Source organism: Pagrus major, chromosome 21 (assembly GCF_040436345.1).
Source record: "Pagrus major chromosome 21, Pma_NU_1.0".
In the NCBI taxonomy this organism is placed as follows: domain Eukaryota; kingdom Metazoa; phylum Chordata; class Actinopteri; order Spariformes; family Sparidae; genus Pagrus; species Pagrus major.
In genome coordinates, this window is record NC_133235.1 from 12903168 (window position 1) to 12926348 (window position 23181).

At 39.9% G+C, this 23181-nt stretch overlaps 2 protein-coding genes across 2 annotated transcripts; both read left to right on the top strand.

Moving 5' to 3' along the window:
* The first annotated feature begins 3024 nt into the window (after positions 1-3024).
* LOC141017015 (sodium- and chloride-dependent GABA transporter 2-like) lies at positions 3025-9834 on the top strand. Its single transcript, XM_073491636.1, has 12 exons — positions 3025-3205; positions 3329-3463; positions 3573-3710; positions 3936-4020; positions 4097-4229; positions 4362-4496; positions 4882-4985; positions 5083-5207; positions 6905-7012; positions 7576-7580; positions 8237-8374; positions 9811-9834. Exons 1-12 carry the CDS (start codon positions 3025-3027, stop codon positions 9832-9834), a joined length of 1311 nt encoding a protein of 436 aa, XP_073347737.1.
* Positions 9835-12698: 2864 nt separating this feature from the next.
* Positions 12699-20131, top strand: LOC141017016 (sodium- and chloride-dependent GABA transporter 2-like). The gene is made up of 14 exons (XM_073491637.1): positions 12699-12888; positions 13012-13146; positions 14968-15108; positions 15282-15366; positions 15441-15573; positions 15713-15847; positions 16702-16805; positions 16904-17028; positions 17619-17731; positions 17839-17976; positions 18097-18199; positions 19245-19345; positions 19495-19665; positions 20006-20131. Exons 1-14 carry the CDS (start codon positions 12699-12701, stop codon positions 20129-20131), a joined length of 1800 nt encoding a protein of 599 aa, XP_073347738.1.
* The last annotated feature ends 3050 nt before the right edge of the window (positions 20132-23181 follow it).

Below are 23181 nucleotides of genomic sequence, written 5' to 3' on the forward strand. Positions count from 1 at the left end.
GTAGGCCAGTCCCCTGCAACTAGTAATTTCTCAATATTTTTCACGCTGAAACAGAAAAGGCAATTACAGCAGATATATTAAATTAAAAGTATAATATAGTAATAATTGCTATTTTTTCTTCTCATCCTCACAGAATCAGGTTGTTTTGCACCCCAGAAGACCTCATCAGTGCAGTGCTCGCCTGGATTCAGCAAAGTGTCACAACATGTGTGAAATTATGTAACTCTGTTTCTGCATTTATTGTGTATACAGCATAATAGATTATCAGCAGGCCCACCACCATTTTTTTTTTAATCAAGGGGGCCAGAAGGGGTCACTGATAATCTTGGGGTGGCCATGATAAGGGTTTGGGGGGCATTGACGGACAGTCAAAATTAGCTGGCTGGCTATGCGTTTCTTGTTTTCATCTTATCTTCATTATTTAATTACTGTTAAAAAAAGTACCTAATGTTAAATATCAGATAGAAGCATGGTATGTGTACAGTACTCATTAATGAGAAGCATATTATACATATGCGAAGGGGGCGGGGCCAGTGGGTTGGCCAAAAATGATATCAGTAAGGCCATGGCCCCCTTGACCTCCTCTTGGGGTCGCCATTGATTAGAAGTGAATATATGATCGGAGGTGATTTAAGGTCAGATCTCTTTTTACAAATGTGACTTTAAACGAAAAAGTAGGTTTATAGACCCACCATCAATTTGTGAGTGACAGTAGTTTTAAATCACTTGTTCATTTTGGTGGTGGGTTTGTGTCTTTAAATCTTAAGGAGTCTTGAATATGTAATTATGCAGTTGATGAGTGTGAGCTGTGTGATGATTTTGCCATCACCTCATATGTAATCTTCAAGACTATGTAAACACTGTTGAAGTGTTGATGAGTGTAAAAACATGAATATTTAATATTCTGGATGGATGCCAGAGGAGAAGCATGTACATATTTGGCACTTTACAGCTCTGGGATTTCTACTTGCCACACCCAACTGTGAAGTCACAGCAGTGGGCACACCTGTAGTGTATCAGTAGTGAAGCAAAAACTTTCAGGGGCCATTTAGTTGCTCTTCAAGCATTTGCAGGGGTGGAGGTAATTAATGACACTTTACTCTTATTACTGCAACAAAGTCATTTTTCTGCATAGAAATTTGTATGTTTTCTTTTACTTAAGTACTTTGAATCACACGTATTGTACTTTGCTACAGTGTTTTGGTTTACTGTTTATACATATCTGTACTGTCGGATTTGGGGATGTTTTACTTTACTATTGATTCTGTGTCAAGCTTTTTAATTTGTGGCTTAATAATTGTTTGTTGCACTTGCTGTGTTGTCCATTGACTTTTTTGTTATCGTCTTTCATTTTTGTCCGAGACAAGTTAAAATGTTAATTCTAAAGCCTTACATGTTACTCTCGCAAGCTTTGAAGCATGCAAACTATTGTTACCAACACATTACCGAAGCCAACGTTAGCCTGGAAGCCAGGCTCATTCATTAATTATTTTGTTATTATTTTGTTTTCCTTTTACCCGAATCATAAATATTGTGTGTCTATAGATCTATTCCTTTTATGGCGACCAAAGCCATCATACTGCTGTCACTAACTCGCACAATTGTGGAAAAAATTGTTTATTGTTTAAATGCCCGATAACCCAACACTTATATTTTAGTCCCAACTCATCTTCTCAACGAAAACAAAACATACATTTCATCAAAGTTTTAATTATCAAAGATCTATTTTTAGCTCTTCATCTTTCGGTCTTAGTCATGAAAAGAAGTCAAACAAACATTTTTGTTCATAGTTTTCGTTACTGGAATAAACACTCCACTGGCTTTGAGTGAAGATACTGGTATCATATGAAACAAGATGACCTAAGACATCCGTCGTTACCTCCTTGTCAGGAGTTGGGCTAAACAGCACTCCAAAACTTGTGAGGGAAAATCAAAATCTTTCTTTGTTCTGTTTTCCATATTTGCGTTATGGACTGTTGAAGTTCATCAGTTTAACATTGAAAACAAACTTATAGCCCAAACAAAGAGAACCTGATCAATGGGTTGAGCCTGCCAGGTCTGCAGTACTGAGTCAGAGTTGTGTTGTTTTACCGTCTTTCCAATTTTTTAAACATGTATCTGCCGACTGTTTCATATGAATGCTGTTATAGTGTGTTGTGATTGAGATTCTAACCCATCATGTATCCTGGAAAGTGACAAAGTTACGTTTTTTTGCTCTAAATTACATAATTACACAATCACCATCAGTTAATAGAGGACCCTGTCTGACTGTCACTCGTTGGGAGGGATGCTGTTGTCTGGGGCAAAGTTCACTGAAGTCTCGGTTGGGAGGGCTGACAGTCGCAGTGATTTTTTTCAATATAAGTTGCCAGACAGTAACTACAACAACACAATAGTGGAAGCAGACAAAGACATGGTGAGTTAAAGTTTTTTGCTCTGATTCGCGTCACATAATATCTGCCATTCTACTGCCAGAGTGAAGAGTAACCATAACCCCTGACCCTTTCCATTCACACAGCCGCAGCAGAGGCCGGCTCGCCTCTGCTGCGGCTCTGATACTACCTCCGGATCAGAGCTACAGCAAAACTGTCCCCCCTCTCCACATCTGTAACTTTCACACAGACGGTGAGGCGGAGTATCGGCACATGATTTCTGCACTGAAAAGGCAGTGTGAATGGGGCTTGAGAGAGCTGCCCTGCAAAAAATTGAAGGAATGTCATGTGCGTGGCTTTTGTATGGAAGCCCTGAGGGGCAAGTGAGAATTTTTCATTTGTGTAACAGAGTGAAATGTTTTTGTGTGTCGAGCTGTATCAAATGTTTATTATAGATCCACGTTGTCATAAACATTCAAACCAGCAGTGTTATTCGCATTCTTGCACTTCAGTATTTGCGCTTGTAGTGAAAAGGATTCAAGAAATTGTTTTGCACTTTTATATGAGCCTGTATTTGTTAATTACTCAGGCATCCAGCTTACACTATGAATGAAATTTATTGTCATCACATTTCAACACAGCAGACCTGCTGATGGAGCCAGCAAGTAATCCAGAGAAGAATGATGACAACAATCAAAATGATGCTCCGGCAAAGTGTAATAAGAGAGGCCAGTGGGCCAACAAGAGGGAGTTCATTTTGGCAATAATTGGAGAAATTGTTGGTCTGGGCAATGTTTGGAGATTTCCCTATCTGTGCTTCAAAAATGGAGGAGGTGAGACTGTGATCGAAAGTCTTCCTGTTTTGTACTTCAAACCTCAGATGAGAAAAGACTGGAAGAATTGTATTGAATCATTAACATTTAGTGTTTTGTACTTTGCTAAATTCTTTCCTGCAGGGGTTTTCTTGATCCCCTATGTTTCGATCCTGCTCACCTGTGGGATCCCCCTCTTCTTTCTGGAGGTATCAGCGGGACAGTTAACTAGTGAGGCTGGAATCACATGTTGGGGGAGAATTTGTCCTTTATTTCAAGGTATTGATAATTTAGCTACACATTCAACACAGTGCAAGAAGTATTTCTAATCTGTCTTACATTACTTGTATGTACTTAATGTTGAAACTGATCCTATTTTCATCAATAGGTTTGGGCTACAACGAGTTGATATCACTTTACATGGTGATGTATTATATTGTCATCCTGGCCTGGGCCTTCCTCTACCTGTTCTCCTCCTTCCACACTGTACTGCCCTGGACCAGCTGTAACAACACCTGGAACACAGGTACACATCTGCATTTCATTGGTGCCATAACATCATATACAGTAGGTATAGAAGTACAGAGAATGGTAACACATGACACATGTTTGTTTTTTTTCCCATAAGAGGTGCTAGAAATGTATTGACTTTTTATTTTTATTCACAAGGCTTACCGAATATCAACATTGTGGCAATTTAAAAAATATTCTAGCTGCTCTAACTTGTTTCTTTTTATTCTTCCTCTGTAAGAGAACTGCATTGATAACCATCAAAACGATTCATTTTATGACCAAATAAATGAAAATGCAACATCTTCAGCAAGAGAGTTCTGGCAGTAAGTACTGATATGATTAAAAATATTTTGAGTCATAAAAATATATATGTTGACGCAGTTTTTTTTCTGCACACAGGAGGAGAGTCCTGGGATTGTCTGGAGGGATTGAGGAGATGGGAAGTATCCGCTGGGACCTGGCTGGATGTCTTGTGCTAAGCTGGGTCATTTGTTACTTCTGTGTCTGGAAAGGTGTGAAGTCATCAGGAAAGGTGAAATCATTTCCTTAATCATACTCATGACACTTCAAATACATAAACACTTCATGGAAAATCTTAATACTAAACCGTGGTGCCAAAATTAAACACTGTTGAATGCAGAATGTATTGGTGCTCCTCTCTCAGGTCGTCTACTTCACAGCCACCTTTCCTTACATGATGTTGATCGTATTGCTGATCCGTGGTCTGACACTACCAGGAGCTGCAGATGGAATACGATTTTACCTTTCTCCTGATTTGACCCGTCTTGCTGATCCTCAGGTGAAGTGTATGTGTGAGTCATGATGAGTGGATGTATAAGTGATCCTGTACAGAACTCTACTTGGCTGACACTGCATGACACTGGGCCAATCCCAATGAGACTGGTAGGGTTTAGGGGACTGAACAATAGTGTGCATTACAAGTCCTGCAGAACCAAGTGTGGAAACTGCGGCAAAATCCACTCCCAGCCAAGGAAGGTTTCTGTATGGGCACTTGAATGAAACTTTCTTTCTTTTTATGAGAAATGTTTGACACCTGACAAGCTCTCATTCAGAGCTGCTGAATCAAGTTGGTCACATATACTGACAAGAACAGTATAAAGATAAAATACCTAAATAAATATTTAAAGGCATATAACAGTTGAAACTCATTTAACTGTTTTTAGGTGTGGATGGATGCTGGGAGCCAGATATTATTCTCCTTGGTTGTCTGCCAAGGTTGTTTGCCGGCTTTGGGAAGCTACAACAAATATAACAACAACTGCTACAAGTAAGAAAAAGAACGAGTTTCTATGCACTTTGCTGTGATTCTGTTGCTTGTTTACATGATGCAGGATATAATACATAATAATCTTTTCTTATTCCAGAGACACGTTTGCCTTGTGCATACTAAACGGTGTAACCAGCATTGTTGCCGGCTTTGCAGTCTTCTCTGTTCTCGGCTTCATGTCGTATGAGTTGGGTGTCGACATCTCAATGGCGGCTGAATCAGGTATGGGATGGTCTGTTGGCAAACATTGTGTTGCTTCATTGTGCTCCTATTAAAAACAGTGAATAATCAACCAAAATGTTTTTGTTTACGCCTATAAAAATATACAAACTGCATTTACTTCCTTCCAAAGTCTTGTTCCTAAATTAAACTATAAAACCTTGCCAGAACCAAAATTTTGCTTTAGGTCCCCATATGGTATATAGGTCCTCACAGTGCTGTGGGCTGTTAGATGCTGGGTCATCAAATTGTGATGAATAGGGCCATCTTCTCATCCTACTCTCATCATTAGTTATTTCTTAAAGCTAATCTTAACCACAAGAACTACATACCTCACTTAAAGTAATAATCTTTTCAAAAGATTTTCATGTAAATAAATATGTGAAATTCCTTGCATTTGCTGTAATGCCAAAGATGTACACTGGGTGTCAGTGGAGACTTTCCCAATAAATATCACAAGTGGAGCACAGTTAGCAGTGTTTGGTTGGCCAGAGAGAGAAGGTGGTTCGCACGTGACATAACCGTCCTGTTTGTCCTAGTCTCTGCTAGTGTTTGGAGTAAACGGTCAACGTTAATGTTAACGGTCATGGCCAACCAAACAAATGAAAGATAACAACGCAAGATGAAACTTTTAAAAAAGGTGCAAATCACTTTCATATGGTGTTGTTATGGAGGCGTGGCAAAGCAGCCAACTGCCAACTGACTGACGTCACACAGGCGACACCGGATCTCTGGGGAGCAGTGAGGTCCAAAAATACACCGACAACTGGCGCTTCCGGAAATTTTCGAGATTGCTGCTTTAAACTATTAACCCAACCTTAAACCTGCAATATGAGGGAGGTAAGGTGCACTCAAAAAACCTGCCAGCTGTGTCTGAAAATGATGCAATGATCCAATCAATCAATCAATCAATCAATCAATCAATCAATCAATCAATCAAACTTTGGGTATAGCACTATTCATCCAGCAAAGTTACACAAATTGCAAAAAAGAAAAAGTCCACCAGTCAGAACACCTCTAAATGGCTAAATGGGAGTCTATCCAAATCTTTTTCTACTTTGCGTATTAGTTTATTTTTATTATTATTATTATTATTATTATTGGCCTTTCCATGGCTTTATTGGACAGGACAGCTTAGATAGATGATAGGAAACAGGATGAGAGAGATGGGCAGGACATGTCATAAACTAGCGTACAATGGCACGCATGGAGGGTGTGTGTGTTTTTAAATTCATTTGAACCTCTCAGTTGAATGCAGTACTCACCATCGACTCTGGTTGTCTATCTTCTTACTTCCCTCTCCTCTTCATAAAATGAAGATAAATAAATTATCTCTGAGCTCTCCTCCCATCGTTTAGCAGCTCCAGATCAAAGCAGAATCCAATGTAAAATCCTCCAAACAGTCAGGCGTTGCAACTGACCCTCTCCTCCAAATCTGGCTGGCTTTAGACAGTTCAGATGCGGCTATCATTCCCCACTCTACCCAGCCCTACTCGGCAAAGCCCATGACCCTGAAAGTTAAATATTTTCAACTCGTTCAAGAGCACAGCAGTGCTGTTGCCCCAAGAGACTGCATTGACTTTGTATGTAATCTAGATATCCAAAAAGTTTGTCTTTGTTTGTCGCTTGGTCTAAGTGCACTGCACCATAAGAGCACTGAAGTTAAACCTATCTTGCCATCTATGTTGGACCCTTTGCAGGTCCAGGTCTGACATTCATTGCCTATCCTTGGGCAGTGGCCATGATGCCTTTACCTCAAATCTGGGCTGCCTTCTTCTTCATTATAATAATCTTCCTTGGACTGGACGGTGTGAGGTAAAGTGTCACCATTCATTTGTATTTAAAGAAAACACCAGATTTTTCTAAAGCTACTGCAAGGAACTTTTATTTTTTGTTGATTTTGGTGGCCTCTGTGGACAACAGATGACGAAATTGAACTTGTTTAAGTGTTGTACGGTTCTGCCAGACTACAGAGCAGCTTCTTCTTTCCTCAGGATGTGAAACTCAAGTCATCCACTACACTCTGCCATAAATAAATAGTTTTAGATTCATGACTTATCTGACCAGTATAAGTCTGAATCTGACCCAGCAACAGGTAACAAGAATAACTATAATAATTGTACAGAAATAGCCAATCTTCTTGCTGATGGTCTTGTGTGCTTATAATAATAATAATAATAATAATAATAATAATAATAATGATAATAATACATTTTATTTGTACAGCGCTTTTAAAAACTCTCAAAGACACTTTACAAGAATAGAATACATACAAGAATACATAAACTCAAGTGCATGGTGCGATAGAGGAAAAATATGTAGTAAAAAGAACAGTGTATGAGGATATGGATCTGTGTAGGTTTTTTGGGAGAACAGGTTGAGTACAGCAAACAGCTACAGGTGCAGATGAAAAGTGAGTTTGAAGAGGTGGGTTTTGAGTAATGACTTGAAGGTGGATGAGTCTGGGCAGTCACGGATGTGTTTGGGGAGGGAGTTCCAGAGGGAGGGGGCAGCAATGGAGAAGGCTCTATCCCCCCAGGTACGGTGCTTGGTCCTAAGGGGGGGTGAGAGAAGGTTAGCGTCTGAGGATCTGAGGTTTCGAGAAGGAGTGTGGTGGTGGAGCATATCCGTGAGGTAGGGAGGGGCCTGGTTGTGGAGGGCTTTATGGGTGAGTAGGAGGAGCTTGAAGTTGATTCGGTGTGGGACAGGGAGCCAGTGAAGGTTTTGGAGTACGGGGGTGATATGTTCACGGGAGCGGGTGTGGGTGAGGAGGCGGGCAGCAGAGTTTTGGATGTATTGAAGTTTATTGAGGACTTTGGAAGATGAGCCATAGAGGATGCTGTTGCAGTAGTCCTCTAAATGACCTTATGTGGGTCATTTAGAGGCATCTTAAATTGAGACTGTCCTTGTAGTATGTTTAATAACATTCCCTTATAGTAAAGGCCTCATAGTGCCTGATTTACTTAACTGTAAGTAGAAATGTAGAAGGTGTAAAATATGTGAACAGGAGCCATTTTATCTTTTACCCACAGTTTGTGTGTCTGGAAGCCTTGGTGACGTCCATATCAGACCTGTATCCATCCTTCTTTCTCACTGGTCATCGACGTAAACTTCTTCTGCTCTTCATCTGTGTTGTGTCCTTTTGCATTGGCCTGATTATGGTGACTGAGGTAAGAACATCGCTGTAAAAAGTATCCAAAAGCCATACATACATACAGTAAGAGTACAGATATGTTTAAATTTCTTTGGTAAAAGTGAAAGTCACCCATCCAAATAGTACTTGAGTGAAAGTCTTTAAGTATCAGATATAAAGGTACTTGTACTGCTTCATGCAACATTAATGGCGAGTTTTGGGTTACATTTTGCTGTCAACAATAATTAAAGATTCAGGGATAATTATTAATTATGATAAATAAGAAGATCCAGTTTACATTAGATCACCTAATAGCCAATTCACCAAATCAGTCTCAGAATAAGGTACTAAACTGTCAGTTTGTAACTCTGATTAATACTTAACTTAATAACTACAACCAATATTACCATATTGCTCTCAGCAGCTGTTAGGCCTACAAGAATCCAGAAGAGTTGAACTTGAGGGCAGGCAGCCCCGTGGGGGGAGAGGTGAAGAAGAGAGAGAACAAAGGAAGGAGCTGGAGTTTTGATCAGATCTGATCAGAGGGGATCTGTCATCCTGACCAATAGTAGCTCAAAGCTGAATTAGCCCCTAGGTGTGAAGACTGGGGAATTTCTGGGAAACTGAGTTCAGTTCAGAGTCCATTTTGAAAATGAAAATGAACGACTTCATCTGTGGGTCCCAACATACTTAAGTATCAAAAGTAGTTTTCTGGCAATATCAAAAATGTACTTAAGTACAGTACTTCAGTTAATATACTTAGTTACATTCTGCCACTGAGTATGAGTTTATTTGCTTCACTTGTGAACTTAAAACTGCCTATAAATACTGTACCATGCGAGTCTCCCTCACAGCCGCTTGCACTACGGAAGCCACGCCAGACAAGATCAACGAGAACTCGCAATTGATACACCGGTATTTACATCCAGCTGTGAGCGACCGAGCGACACACAAACACAAGAGGGATCTGCCTGCACTAGTGATTTGAAACTTTGAAACTCACAGCTGGATGTAAATACCGGTGTGTATCTATCGCTTCCGTAGTGCAAGCGGCTGTGAGGGAGACTCGCGTGCACGTGGGAGCGTGCCTCCAGGTAAATACAGTATAGTGACTGTTTAGGCTATAAAAATGTACTAAATGACGTTGTTTCGAGTAAACTCTGGATGTCGCCACTTCAGGACACTTAGATTGCGGCGGACGAGCAGTATGGAGGATTATTACAAAGTTTTTGTGTAGTTTTATGGACCTTATCGTCTCGGACACCATTGGTACCCGTTATATGGATGCTTGCTGCAGGAGGGTACCCCCGCGGGTCTCCAGCTGCACTTTGAGGAATAAGAAATTACACCGGACTTCTCATCAGCATGAGGGTGAGTCGATAATGACTGAATTTTGTTCTAGAGCGAACTATTCCTTTAATATTTGTCATAAGAAAAGTTAAACCTGCCTCTTGTTCCTGTTCCCTCCTGCAGAAGAACCAGATGGAGTATCTGTAACTGTCTAATTGCTGCACAAACTGCTGAACAAGCTATATTTGGTTCAGTGACCTTTAATGTGAATTGTTTAATCAGAAAAATCAGCTGTTATTTGAACTTAAGTCTTAAATGCTGCATATAGCTGAATATCCTTTGTAATCTTATTACAAAAGCAGAAAAACTCAAGAGAGTGATGAAACAGACGACCAGTCGCTTATGAATGATAAGACCACAAAAAACAGTAATGTAGCTGGGAAAAGGACTTTTAAACAATAAAAGATCTACAGTATGTTGCTCCACTGTTGATATCATTGACTTTTGAAAAGATGTGATCCTCAACGTTATTACAGACTTTGTTAATGATTTAGAGAGATTTAGAGTTAGGAAGGTATGACAAATGAGAGGTAAAGAGGAGGAGGTGTGACGCCCCAGAGCTACGACCTCATACAGACACCTCCCATTTTGCTGGAATTTAAAGGGGACTTTCTTTAGCTTTTGCACACTTTTCTCACCCACTCTGGCTCTTCACCTCTGGCCACCACCTTCACTGGGCTTAAAGTCAAGCAACTCCGAGCATGCTTTGTGACAGAACTTTTGGGTCCTCATAGGACTGAAGAAAGTGACCTCCCTACACGCCCAGGAAAGGGTTGCCTGAATCTGGAGAGAGGAAGAGCGAGAGAGAGTCTACAACCTCCTCAGGTATAACATGCTTTTCCAGGGTTGATGTTTATAGATTATTATGCTTCGGCAAGACTCAAACTAGAATGTTGTTTTAGTTATAGTGATTTAATAAACTCAGACTCTGTCCCCTTCTTATTCTCACCACTCTCAGCTGTTGAACGATGCCAGCTCAGTTTAACGTTTTAAGTTCCCTCCACTCAGAGGTCTCTTTTGTTGTTGAACACAGCTACATACATTTACATCTTCACTCAGCTACACAGGTCCAAAAACCCCACGCCTTTTGTTCTTTGTTTAGTGTTTAATTAGTGTTTTATTGTGTTGTCTCATGTTTCATCAGTAGATTGGTTCATAAATCTTTGTCTATAAAGACGATTTTACAGCGAGTTCCTGAATGCATTACACTTCTGATTGCATCATAGACCCACTCTAGATGGCACACACGTCTTGTAGACCTTTATTATTATGTTGGAGCGATGTAGTATAGGAAGTGTTTGCTAATTGGGAAGATGTTTGGCGAGATGTCGGCATTTGTCTCGCCAAACGCTCGCAAATGCACCCCGTACTACGTCTGTCAAATGCAACTCGTGCCAACATCTGCAAGACGTGTGTGTGCTACTGGGAAAAGAGGTTCTACAAGTTTTACCATGCCGACTATGAGATCATATCGCTGGTCGAGTGATTAACTGTAGTCTGGGTAATAACTTTAAGTAAGGCCATATTAATATTAATACTGTAGCTATAATTGTCCCTGCATACTAAACTGTAATCTTACAGAAATCATAATTTGTGCAGTTTGTTTTGCTTGATGTGACGGTGTTTTAGTCAGATAGCTGCTGTCGCTGCTGCTGCTGGTCATGGCACCCAGATGTCTATTCCTCTTTTGTAAAGAGAAAGTCCTAACTGAAGTTTACAATGAAGTTGACTGAAAAAGATTGATTTGGATGAATTTCTCAGTCTCTGAATATGCCAGTACTCCAGCACAGATGTTCTTCTGTTATTTAAGTATATATTTTTTTATTTTTTCAGTCTTATTTTTCTCTGTCAATTTATACCTCACAATGCTACATTTTGTCACTGTTAACACGTTTGTTCCCTTTATTTCTCCCACAGGTGATCACTAAAGGTATATCTTATCTTATCTTGTCCTAAAGGCATGTGGACAATACATTGATGGTGATGGTTTCAGAAGAATGATCAAATAAAACTAGTCCTATGGCCTGAAGGTGGGGCTAAAATGAGCATGGAGTTGGGGCAAATTGAGGCCTCTAGCGATAAACAGCCACTTTTAAATACTGACATAAACAGTAAATGACACAAAAACATTTTTTAGATAATTTGAACTTTATTAATGACATAAATTTAACAAAGGCAAAAACTTTTTCATCAATTAGGTATTTATAAGACTTTTAACAGTCATCAAACATTAACTCATCTTTGTGTGTATGATGCCCCAACATCACTGGCACATTTTACCCCACAACCTCCATTTTGACAAAACTGTTTGACACAGTGGCTCAGATCCACAATTATGCTGAGTTTATGACCTTGTTTTGTGGCTTACAGTGAAATGTAATAATGTCCAAAACACATCTGTTTTATTGAAGATACACGATTGATAATTTTAAACACGATTAATTTACTTGGCATGAAAAGTACTCTTTTTGCATACCGCTCTCCATGTGCTTCAGTCCAACACGAACTGAGTAATGTGAAGTGTCCTTCCTTAATTTGTGGTCATATGACTACTTTTGTTTATGGTTACCTAGGAGGGGTGGCTCATTTTACCCACTGGCTTGACTTACCCCATTCTCCCCTACATTTGCTACTTACACAATGTGGGCAGTCGGCTTGAAAATGACAATTGTGTTGATCTGAAACTAGCAATGACACTTTTCCTGCTCTGTGCTCCGCTTTGCACTGGGTGTAAGGTAAAGCCTGTGGTGTTCATCTTTACAATGTAAAAAAAGTTACTCAATCAGACCAATCATGTGGAACACAGTATAAGATAATTAATAAACTGCTTGTAATTTGATGATGATGATGATATGATGATGTTGATATTCTGCAGTGTGGTAGAAGTGCCAAAAACAACTCCAACACTATGACTGCTTCAAATTTTCAAAGTTTTATTTTATTTTTGTTTCAATTTGTAATGAATTAACTCATTCTCATCATTTACATTTTAACACAGCCGACCAGTCCCGATGGAGCCAACAAATAGTCAGGACAAGAATCTGATAAAAGATGACAACAATCAAAATGATGCTCCAGCAAAGTGTAATAAGAGAGGCCAGTGGGCCAACAAGAGGGAGTTCATTTTGGCAATAATTGGAGAAATTATTGGTCTGGGCAATGTTTGGAGATTTCCCTATCTGTGCTTCAAAAATGGAGGAGGTAAGGAAGTGATTGAAAGTCTTCCTGTATTGTACTTCAAACCTCAGATGAGAACAAACTGGAAGAATTGTTTTGAATCATTAACATTTAGTGTTTTGTACTTTGCTAAATTCTTTCCTGCAGGGGTTTTCTTGATCCCCTATGTTTCGATCCTGCTCACCTGTGGGATCCCCCTCTTCTTTCTGGAGGTATCAGTGGGACAGTTAACTGGTCAGGCTGGAATCACATGTTGGGGGAGAATTTGTCCTTTATTTCAAGGTATTGATAATTTAGCTACACATTCAACACAGTGCAAGAAGTATTTCAATTCTGTCTGACATTACTTGTTTTTTTTTTTATTTATAGCTTTATTTTAGGTGTTTTCAGTTATACAGAAAATAAGTATACATACATACATATACAACATACAAACTCAAAACAAAATCCCATATTGGTTCCCTCCCCATATACCCTCCCAATGGGACCAAGAGTACAAAAAAACAAAAACAAGATCCAATTCTGCAGAGGTATATCAACGGGCTAGTCAGACAGTTGACTAGAGAGAGCGTTTAGATAACATGATAACATGATCTGTTAGAGATTCAACTTCCTCACATATTCAATGAAGGGAGTCCACACTCTATTGAATGTGTCGCAAGAGCCTTTCAGAGTATGTCTAATCTTTTCAAGCTGAAGTACAGATAGCACCTCCTGAATCCATCTCCTGAAGGGTGGGCATTTATTAGATTTCCAATTCATTAAGATTAACCTATGTGTTATGAGACTACAGAATGCTATTGCTCTCTTTTGTGTGTTTGTGATATGTATTTCCGAGGGAGTGACTCCAAATATAGCAGTGAGTGGACTGGGTTTGAGAGATGTGTTGCATAAAGCTGCAAGGCAGTCAAATATGGAGGACCAGAAATCAACTAGGGAGGGACATGACCGGAACATGTGGCCCAATGACACCGGGTTTCCACATCTGGGACAGATAGGGTGAACAGATGGGTATATTTTAGCTAGCCTGTCATTGGAGTAATGTGCTCTGTGAAATACCTTGAATTGTATCAGTCCATGCCTAATACATATAGAGGAGGTGTGTATGTTGGAGATGCATTTAGCCCAGACATCATCCAGGATTACAATTTCCAGGTCCCTTTCCCAGGCTTCACGTATTTTGGTGTGTGTTGGAGGATCAATATTATGTATTATATTATACGTCTTAGAGATCAAACCCCTGTTCCATGGATTCAGATTTAATAGATCATATGCTGAGTCTTTGTTTGGCGGCTTGGGGTAAGTAAGGAAATGTTTGAAGGCGAAGCTGCGGGCTTGGAGATATCTGAAAAAGTGTGATCTTGGAATATTATGATCTCTAACTAGGGCTTCGAAGGACAGAAAAGAGTTCTCATCAAATAGATCAGCGAAGAAAACCAGTCCGTGCTGATGCCAGCCAGCGAAATTCTGATCTATCTGTGAAGGTGTGAAAAGATGGTTGAGGGACAGAGGAGAGAAGCTATTCATCAGATCAAGGTTAAAATGTTTACGAAATTGTACCCAGATTCTAATGGAGTTAGAAACAACAGGGTTAAAAAAGGCCTTACTATTGGTCTGCGTCGACAAGGGCGCTGTTAGTAGAGCAATAGGGGATATCAATGCGTGTGATGAAAGTTCCATCATTTTTGTCAGAGAATGCCATCACCCAGTATGCCAGTTTAGAAATGTTTGATGCCCAGTAATAATGGAGAAAGTTTGGGAGACCCAGTCCACCTTCAGATTTAGGTCTTTCCAGATAAATCTTCTTCATTCGAGGCGTGGAATGATTCCATATAAACGATGAGATATATTTATCCAATTTGATAAAGAAATGTTTTGGGAGCCAGACAGGAATTGTCACAAACAAATACAGGAATCTAGGTAGTACTGTCATCTTGAGGGTGTTAATGTGGCCCGCCAGCGAAATGGGAAGGCCCGACCACCTCTCCAGATCCTTTTTTGTGTGTTCTAATAGGTTATCAAAGTTAGCCTTACTTGTGTTTAAATAAGTATCTAATGCTGCTTGTACCTAATGGTCAAACCTTTTTGAATTTTTTAAAATAGGTTTAGGCTACAGCAATCAAATGGCATCACTTTACATGGTAATGTATTATATTGTCATCCTGGCCTGGGCCTTCCTCTACCTCTTCTCCTCCTTCCACACTGTACTGCCCTGGAGCAGCTGTAACAACACCTGGAACACAGGTACACATCTGCATTACATTGGTGCCATAACATTATATACAACGTGTACTGTATAAAAAAAAGCAACAAAATGGTGCACTTTTTCTTTAAGTCTGTCTTAATCTCAACATAGTAACACACTCTAAAGATTTCTAGCTGCTCTAACTTGTTTCTTTTTATTCTTCCTCTGTAAGAGAACTGCACTGATAACCATCAAAACGATTCATTTTATGGCCAAATAAATGAAAATGCAACGTCTTCAGTTAAAGAGTTCTGGCAGTAAGTACTGATATGATTAAAACTATTTTGAGTCATAAAAATATATGTTGACAGCATTTTCTTCCTGCACACAGGAGGAGAGTCCTGGGATTGTCTGGAGGGATTGAGGAGATGGGAAGTATCCGCTGGGACCTGGCTGGATGTCTTGTGCTCAGCTGGATCATTTGTTACTTCTGTGTCTGGAAAGGCGTGAAATCATCAGGAAAGGTGCACGTATACATTTGTTCTGCTCATGAAACTTCAGATTGCATAAGATGTTGTTTTGACATGCAAAATCATGAGCCTAAACCTTGATGTCAAAATGAAACACTGTTGAATGCAGAATGTATTGGTGCTTCTCTCTCAGGTCGTCTACTTCACAGCCACCTTTCCTTACATGATGTTGATCGCATTGCTGATCCGTGGTCTGACACTGCCAGGAGCTGCAGATGGAATAGGATTTTACCTTTCTCCTGATTTGACCCGCCTGGCGGATCCTCAGGTGAGATGTATGGGCGAGTGATGAGTAGATGTATAACTGATCAAATGTACGGAACTTATTTGGCTGACACTGCATACTTACAGTGAAGGACTTCGACACACTCTGATGTTAGTATCCTCCACTCAATATTACTCATTATTCAAGACCAAAACCAAAACGTAGTTCATCTTGACAAATGTTCTGTGTGTAGCCAAAATCTAGTCTTTCATTCACTGTCCTGCTTGCCCAAACTATTTTTGACAGTAAGAGGCACTCAACAACACACCTATGTCTTGAGTCCACTAGTCACTGCTGTTTTCCTTGCTGACCCACAACTGATTTACCAAAGCAAAGTTAGATGATCTCCGGGACAAGACGGGCCTGACTTACAAAAGAGTTATGAAAGAGATCATTGTTGACTTCAAGAGGAACTGTCCCAACCACATTCCACTCTACAACAACGGCACTACTGTGGACCTTTGTGCTTTTGACAAAGGTCCTGGGGGTGCACATCACGGACAACCTGACCTGGACCCTGAACACCTCATCCCTGGCCAAGAGAGACCAGCAACGCTTGCTCTTCAAAGAACAAAGAGAACGCAACCCATGGGCCCATAGAGCCTGTGTGCTACAGTCCTACAGTCCAGTTGAGAACATGTGCATTAGAGACTTCCTCTTACTTTGGACGGGTTTGCGTCACATGTTTTATTTTCATCTTCGCATGATGCATCGTTAAGATCTGAGACACACTTATTCAGAACTGCTGAGCCAAGTAAACATCAGTGTCATATATACTGATTAGAAGTATAAATATCATGTGGGTAATAAAATACGAAGAGGCATATAACGATTACAACTCATTCAACTGTTTTTAGGTATGGATGGATGCTGGGAGCCAGATATTATTCTCCTATGCTGTCTGCGAAGGCTGTTTGCCAGCTTTGGGAAGCTACAACAAATATAACAACAACTGCTACAAGTAAGAAAAACAACTATTTTCTATGAACTTACTTTTTATGCCTTTTACCTGTTGGTGTGATGGAGGATACAGCACATAATAATCTTTTTTAATTCCAGAGACACGTTTGCCTTGTGCATACTAAACAGTGTAACCAGCATTGTTGCTGGCTTTGCAGTCTTCTCTGTACTCGGCTTCATGTCGTATGAGTTGGGTGTCGACATCTCAACGGTGGCTGAGTCAGGTATGGGATTGGGAGGGATGGGAAGTATTTCACCTGTCTCTGGATAGATTTTGTCACCACCATAGCGTCACAGCTGTACAAGATGCAGTCATGAAACTTTACAGTTGTAACAGTTGTTAGAAGTGTGCAGTTGAGATCAGAATGAAGGACATGTTTAAAGATGGATGTGCCTGAAATCGGGGGTTAATGGATCACTCTATTCCAGTTTCAATCATTCCAGTCCATTTGAAAGATTAGACAACAGCAGCCCAAATTGGTGTGTATAGTGTAATGAAACAGTTTGAATTTGGCAAAACAGGGGACTGTACCATGTTTAATGTAGTGCATGCCTTCTATCAAACAAGTCAACATCTTAGCAAAACACATACAGTATACTATATGTCAATACCAACATAGGTTGAAAGGTGACAATGCGTGGATGGTTAGGCATATTGAATAGAGAAAGTTTTCAGTTTTAATTTCCGACCACACTGGGAACACAAGCTCAGCAGCTCATTGGTCTAATGCTTTTATCAAAATGACCCTACCCATAAGCACATAATGATCTATAAGAAAACTAATGTCTAACCTAGTTTGCCATCCGCTTGTAGGTCCAGGTCTGGCATTCATTGCCTACCCTCGGGCAGTGGCCATGATGCCTTTACCTCAACTCTGGGCTGCCTTCTTCTTCATTATGATAATCTTCCTTGGAGTGGACAGTGAGGTAAAGTGGCACCATTGATCTCATACTGGCTTGCTGACTAAATTGTAAGTATCGATGTAGAACATGTAACAAATGTGAACAGGAGCCATTTTATCTTTCACCCACAGTTTGTGGTTCTGGAAGGCTTGGTGACGTCCATATCAGACCTGTATCCATCCTTCTTTCTCACTGGTCATCGACGTAAACTTCTTCTGCTCTTCATCTGTGCTGTTTCCTTTTGTATTGGCCTGATTATGGTGACTGAGGTAAGAGTTCATTTGTTTAGCCTTTGCATTTCTCTCTTTCTCTGTGTCAAATAGGTCTTGCCTTTAACCCTTTGACCAAACATATGTTTCTGCCCCTTTCTTCTCTGTTATGTGCTTTAGGGAGGACTTTATGTTTTTCTGCTGTTCGACTACTATGCCTGCAGTGGAATGCCAATCATGTTATGTGCCATTTTGGAGTCCATTTGCGTGGGATGGATATTTGGTGAGCAGCAAAATCATTTGTTTCAAGGAGGATAAAATTACAATTTTATTTATTAATCATAATTAACACATGTGCTTTTTAAAACTGTGCAATCAAAAATACAGTATATTAAAAAGGTCACCTGTAGCACTGTATATTTAGGCTTTGTTGAACCCCAAAGTAGCAGAAGCCCTTTCAACTATAACTAACTACTATAATTAATAACTCTTCCAATTTAGGTGAGACTTAAGGTATTTAAGGTTTAAGGTTCCTGTTGTGAGCGTAAATAACCTCAAATTATAATGTGGATGAAGGTTCTCAGTCATGGTTTAGGTTTCTGATGACCCCCAGCTTGTGCTCGAGTGGGGCACAAGCTTGTGCAGACAGAGAGGAAGAGACGAAAAAAAAAAAATGCTGTTCAGTGCAGCCAGGACTGCACAGATTTGTACATTGCAGAGACAAAACAACCTCTCCATAAACAAATGGCACAACACAGGAGGGACAACTCCTCAGGTCAAGACTCTGCTGTCCACTTACATCTGAAGAAGAAAAATCATTCCTTTGAGGACAACAATGTAAACATCTTAGCCAGAGAAGACAGATGGTTTGAAAGAGGAGTAAAAGAATCCATCTATGTCAAACTGGAACAACCGTCCTTGAACAGAGGAGGTGGCCTACGACATTACTTATCACCCACCTACAATGGTGTACTGAGTTTCATTCCCAGACACCTTAACAACCACTCACACATGGGCTCACCTAGCCCTAGCAACCCACATGAAGGCCGGTTGCATCAACGACCCACAAGTGGCCCTAACGACTCTGAAACTCAGAGCTTACAGTGTCCTTAATGACTCTGTAAGGACTCCCTCACAGTATAAAAGCCTGCAACTCCCCTCCAGTTAGTTAGACCTGAGGAAGCCTCTTGGATGAAACGTCTTCAACAAATTGAACAACGTCCAGTTGCTTACTATATAGCACCTAGGACTCAAAATATAATGTTTTCTCCGTGTTTGATCACATGCTTTAAAGGTTGATATAGCTAATATTGTGTTATGTCTGCAAGGTGCTGATCATTATTACAAGAAGATAAAGGAAATGATTGGCTACTACCCTTCGCCTTATATGAAATATTGCTGGAGGTTCCTCACACCATTGGCTTGTACTGTAAGTAAATTTATGGGGAAGTTCAGGAGACAAAGTCAAGCTGGACATTCAGCTGAAAAATGGGACAAGAAGACAAAAAATATCTGTGGTGACTAAAAATGTATGCTGTTCATTAAATGTTCCCTGTATGTCTCTTCTTTCATTAACAGGGAATATTGCTTTTCTCACTGGTCAAGTTCACCCCTCTGACATACAACAGCACCTACCAGTACCCCGGATGGGGCTATGCCATTGGAATAGTTCTTGCTCTCTCTTCAGTTTTCCCGACTCCACTGTGGATTCTCTATAGCATCGCAGTAACCCCAGGAACAGTGAGACAGGTAAGTCTATGGGACAGTGGGGGACTCAAGGGCAAAAATATAAAATAAAAAGGGCACCAGCTGTATGCGGTGGGACACCTGCGCACAGAAAGTTGTGATTCATTTCACACTAGAGGACACTTTGTCAAGTTTTTTATCGATCATAGGGGAATCTAAGAAGTACAGCTGTCTGTCCATCAGGAAACTCCTTGAAATATGATCCAGTTTCAACAAAATCAGTGAATAAAGTCATAAAGTTGTGTTTGTTTCTTACAGTAATCAGTGAGGCCGCTCCCCTGGAAATAATGACGTCTGTTGTTTGTCCAACCTAATTCTTGTCCCATTTCTTGTTTCTTTATAGAGACTAAAAACTTTGTGTACTCCAGCAGCCAACCTGCGTGATGCATCACCAAAGAAGACCCTTGACCCAGAAACACCTCTATCACAAGCAGAGCTGTGTGCTTTAACTGAAAAAACAAAAAACTGACAGGTCTGAAGGTGAGTCACGTAATAGAGACATCAGTGCATAGATGCTCAAAGTTGAATGGTCCATTACTGATGTAATTTAACTTTGGTGTTTAAGGACATTGATGATCTTCTCAGTACACTCAAACAATAGGTTCTGGTAGAATTCATAATAGCAGTACATTGGGTCAGTAACATAACCAGCATCCTGCACCTCTGAGGTGATCCATAAAGGATGATCAAAATATACACGGACATGATAATGCACGGCCATGTATTGACTTGCAGTATACTCTCACTGATGCTTCAGGATGAAGCTAGTGAAGAGAGGCCAGAATGAATTAATGTACATGATATTTACTTTGACACTTTATAAAAGTTCAAGTTTTTAATACAGTAGTTCTGTAGGCCAGTCCCCTGCAACTAGTAATTTCTCAATATTTTTCACGCTGAAACAGAAAAGGCAATTACAGCAGATATATTAAATTTAAAGTATAATATAGTAATAATTGCTATTTTTTCTTCTCATCCTCACAGAATCAGGTTGTTTTGCACCCCAGAAGACCTCATCAGTGCAGTGCTCGCCTGGATTCAGCAAAGTGTCACAACATGTGTGAAATTATGTAACTCTGTTTCTGCATTTATTGTGTATACAGCATAATAGATTATCAGCAGGCCCACCACCATTTTTTTTTTAATCAAGGGGGCCAGAAGGGGTCACTGATAATCTTGGGGTGGCCATGATAAGGGTTTGGGGGGCATTGACGGACAGTCAAAATTAGCTGGCTGGCTATGCGTTTCTTGTTTTCATCTTATCTTCATTATTTAATTACTGTTAAAAAAAGTACCTAATGTTAAATATCAGATAGAAGCATGGTATGTGTACAGTACTCATTAATGAGAAGCATATTATACATATGCGAAGGGGGCGGGGCCAGTGGGTTGGCCAAAAATGATATCAGTAAGGCCATGGCCCCCTTGACCTCCTCTTGGGGTCGCCATTGATTAGAAGTGAATATATGATCGGAGGTGATTTAAGGTCAGATCTCTTTTTACAAATGTGACTTTAAACGAAAAAGTAGGTTTATAGACCCACCATCAATTTGTGAGTGACAGTAGTTTTAAATCACTTGTTCATTTTGGTGGTGGGTTTGTGTCTTTAAATCTTAAGGAGTCTTGAATATGTAATTATGCAGTTGATGAGTGTGAGCTGTGTGATGATTTTGCCATCACCTCATATGTAATCTTCAAGACTATGTAAACACTGTTGAAGTGTTGATGAGTGTAAAGACATGAATATTTAATATTCTGGATGGATGCCAGAGGAGAAGCATGTACATATTTGGCACTTTACAGCTCTGGGATTTCTACTTGCCACACCCAACTGTGAAGTCACAGCAGTGGGCACACCTGTAGTGTATCAGTAGTGAAGCAAAAACTTTCAGGGGCCATTTAGTTGCTCTTCAAGCATTTGCAGGGGTGGAGGTAATTAATGACACTTTACTCTTATTACTGCAACAAAGTCATTTTTCTGCATAGAAATTTGTATGTTTTCTTTTACTTAAGTACTTTAAATCACACGTATTGTACTTTGCTACAGTGTTTTGGTTTACTGTTTATACATATCTGTACTGTCGGATTTGGGGATGTTTTACTTTACTATTGATTCTGTGTCAAGCTTTTTAATTTGTGGCTTAATAATGTTTGTTGCACTTGCTGTGTTGTCCATTGACTTTCTTGTTATCGTCTTTCATTTTTGTCCGAGACAAGTTAAAATGTTAATTCTAAAGCCTTACATGTTACTCTCGCAAGCTTCGAAGCATGCAAACTATTGTTACCAACACATTACCGAAGCCAACGTTAGCCTGGAAGCCAGGCTCATTCATTAATTATTTTGTTATTATTTTGTTTTCCTTTTTACCCGAATCATAAATATTGTGTGTCTATAGATCTATTCCTTTTATGGCGACCAAAGCCATCATACTGTTGTCACTAACTCGCACAATTGTGGAAAAAAAATTTTATTGTTTAAATGCCCCATAACCCAACACTTATATTTTAGTCCCAACTCATCTTCTCAACGAAAACAAAACATACATTTCATCATAGTTTTAATTATCAAAGATCTATTTTTAGCTCTTCATCTTTCGGTCTTAGTCATGAAAAAAAGTCAAACAAACATTTTTGTTCATAGTTTTCGTTAATGGAATAAACACTCCACTGGCTTTGATTGAAGATACTGGTATCATATGAAACAAGATGACCTAAGACATCCGTCGTTACCTCCTTGTCAGGAGTTGGGCTAAACAGCACTCCAAAACTTGTGAGGGAAAATCAAAATCTTTCTTTGTTCTGTTTTCCATATTTGCATTATGGACTGTTGAAGTTCATCAGTTTAACATTGAAAACAAACTTATAGCCTAAACAAAGAGAACCTGATCAATGGGTTGAGCCTGCCAGGTCTGCAGTACTGAGTCAGAGTTGTGTTGTTTTAAAGTCTTTCCACTTGTTAATTTTTTAAACATGTATCTGCCGACTGTTTCATATGAATGCTGTTATAGTGTGTTGTGATTGAGATTCTAACCCATCATGTATCCTGGAAAGTGACAAAGTTACGTTTTTTTGCTCTAAATTACATAATTACACAATCACCATCAGTTAATAGAGGACCCTGTCTGGCTGTCACTCGTTGGGAGGGATGCTGTTGTCTGGGGCAAAGTTCACTGAAGTCTCGGTTGGGAGGGCTGACAGTCGCAGTGATTTTTTTCAATATAAGTTGCCAGACACAGTAACTACAACAACACAATAGTGGAAGCAGACAAAGACATGGTGAGTTAAAGTTTTTTGCTCTGATTCGCGTCACATAATATCTGCCATTCTACTGCCAGAGTGAAGAGTAACCATAACCCCTGACCCTTTCCATTCACACAGCCGCAGCAGAGGCCGGCTCGCCTCTGCTGCGGCTCTGATACTACCTCCGGATCAGAGCTACAGCAAAACTGTCCCCCCTCTCCACATCTGTAACTTTCACACAGACGGTGAGGCGGAGTATCGGCACATGATTTCTGCACT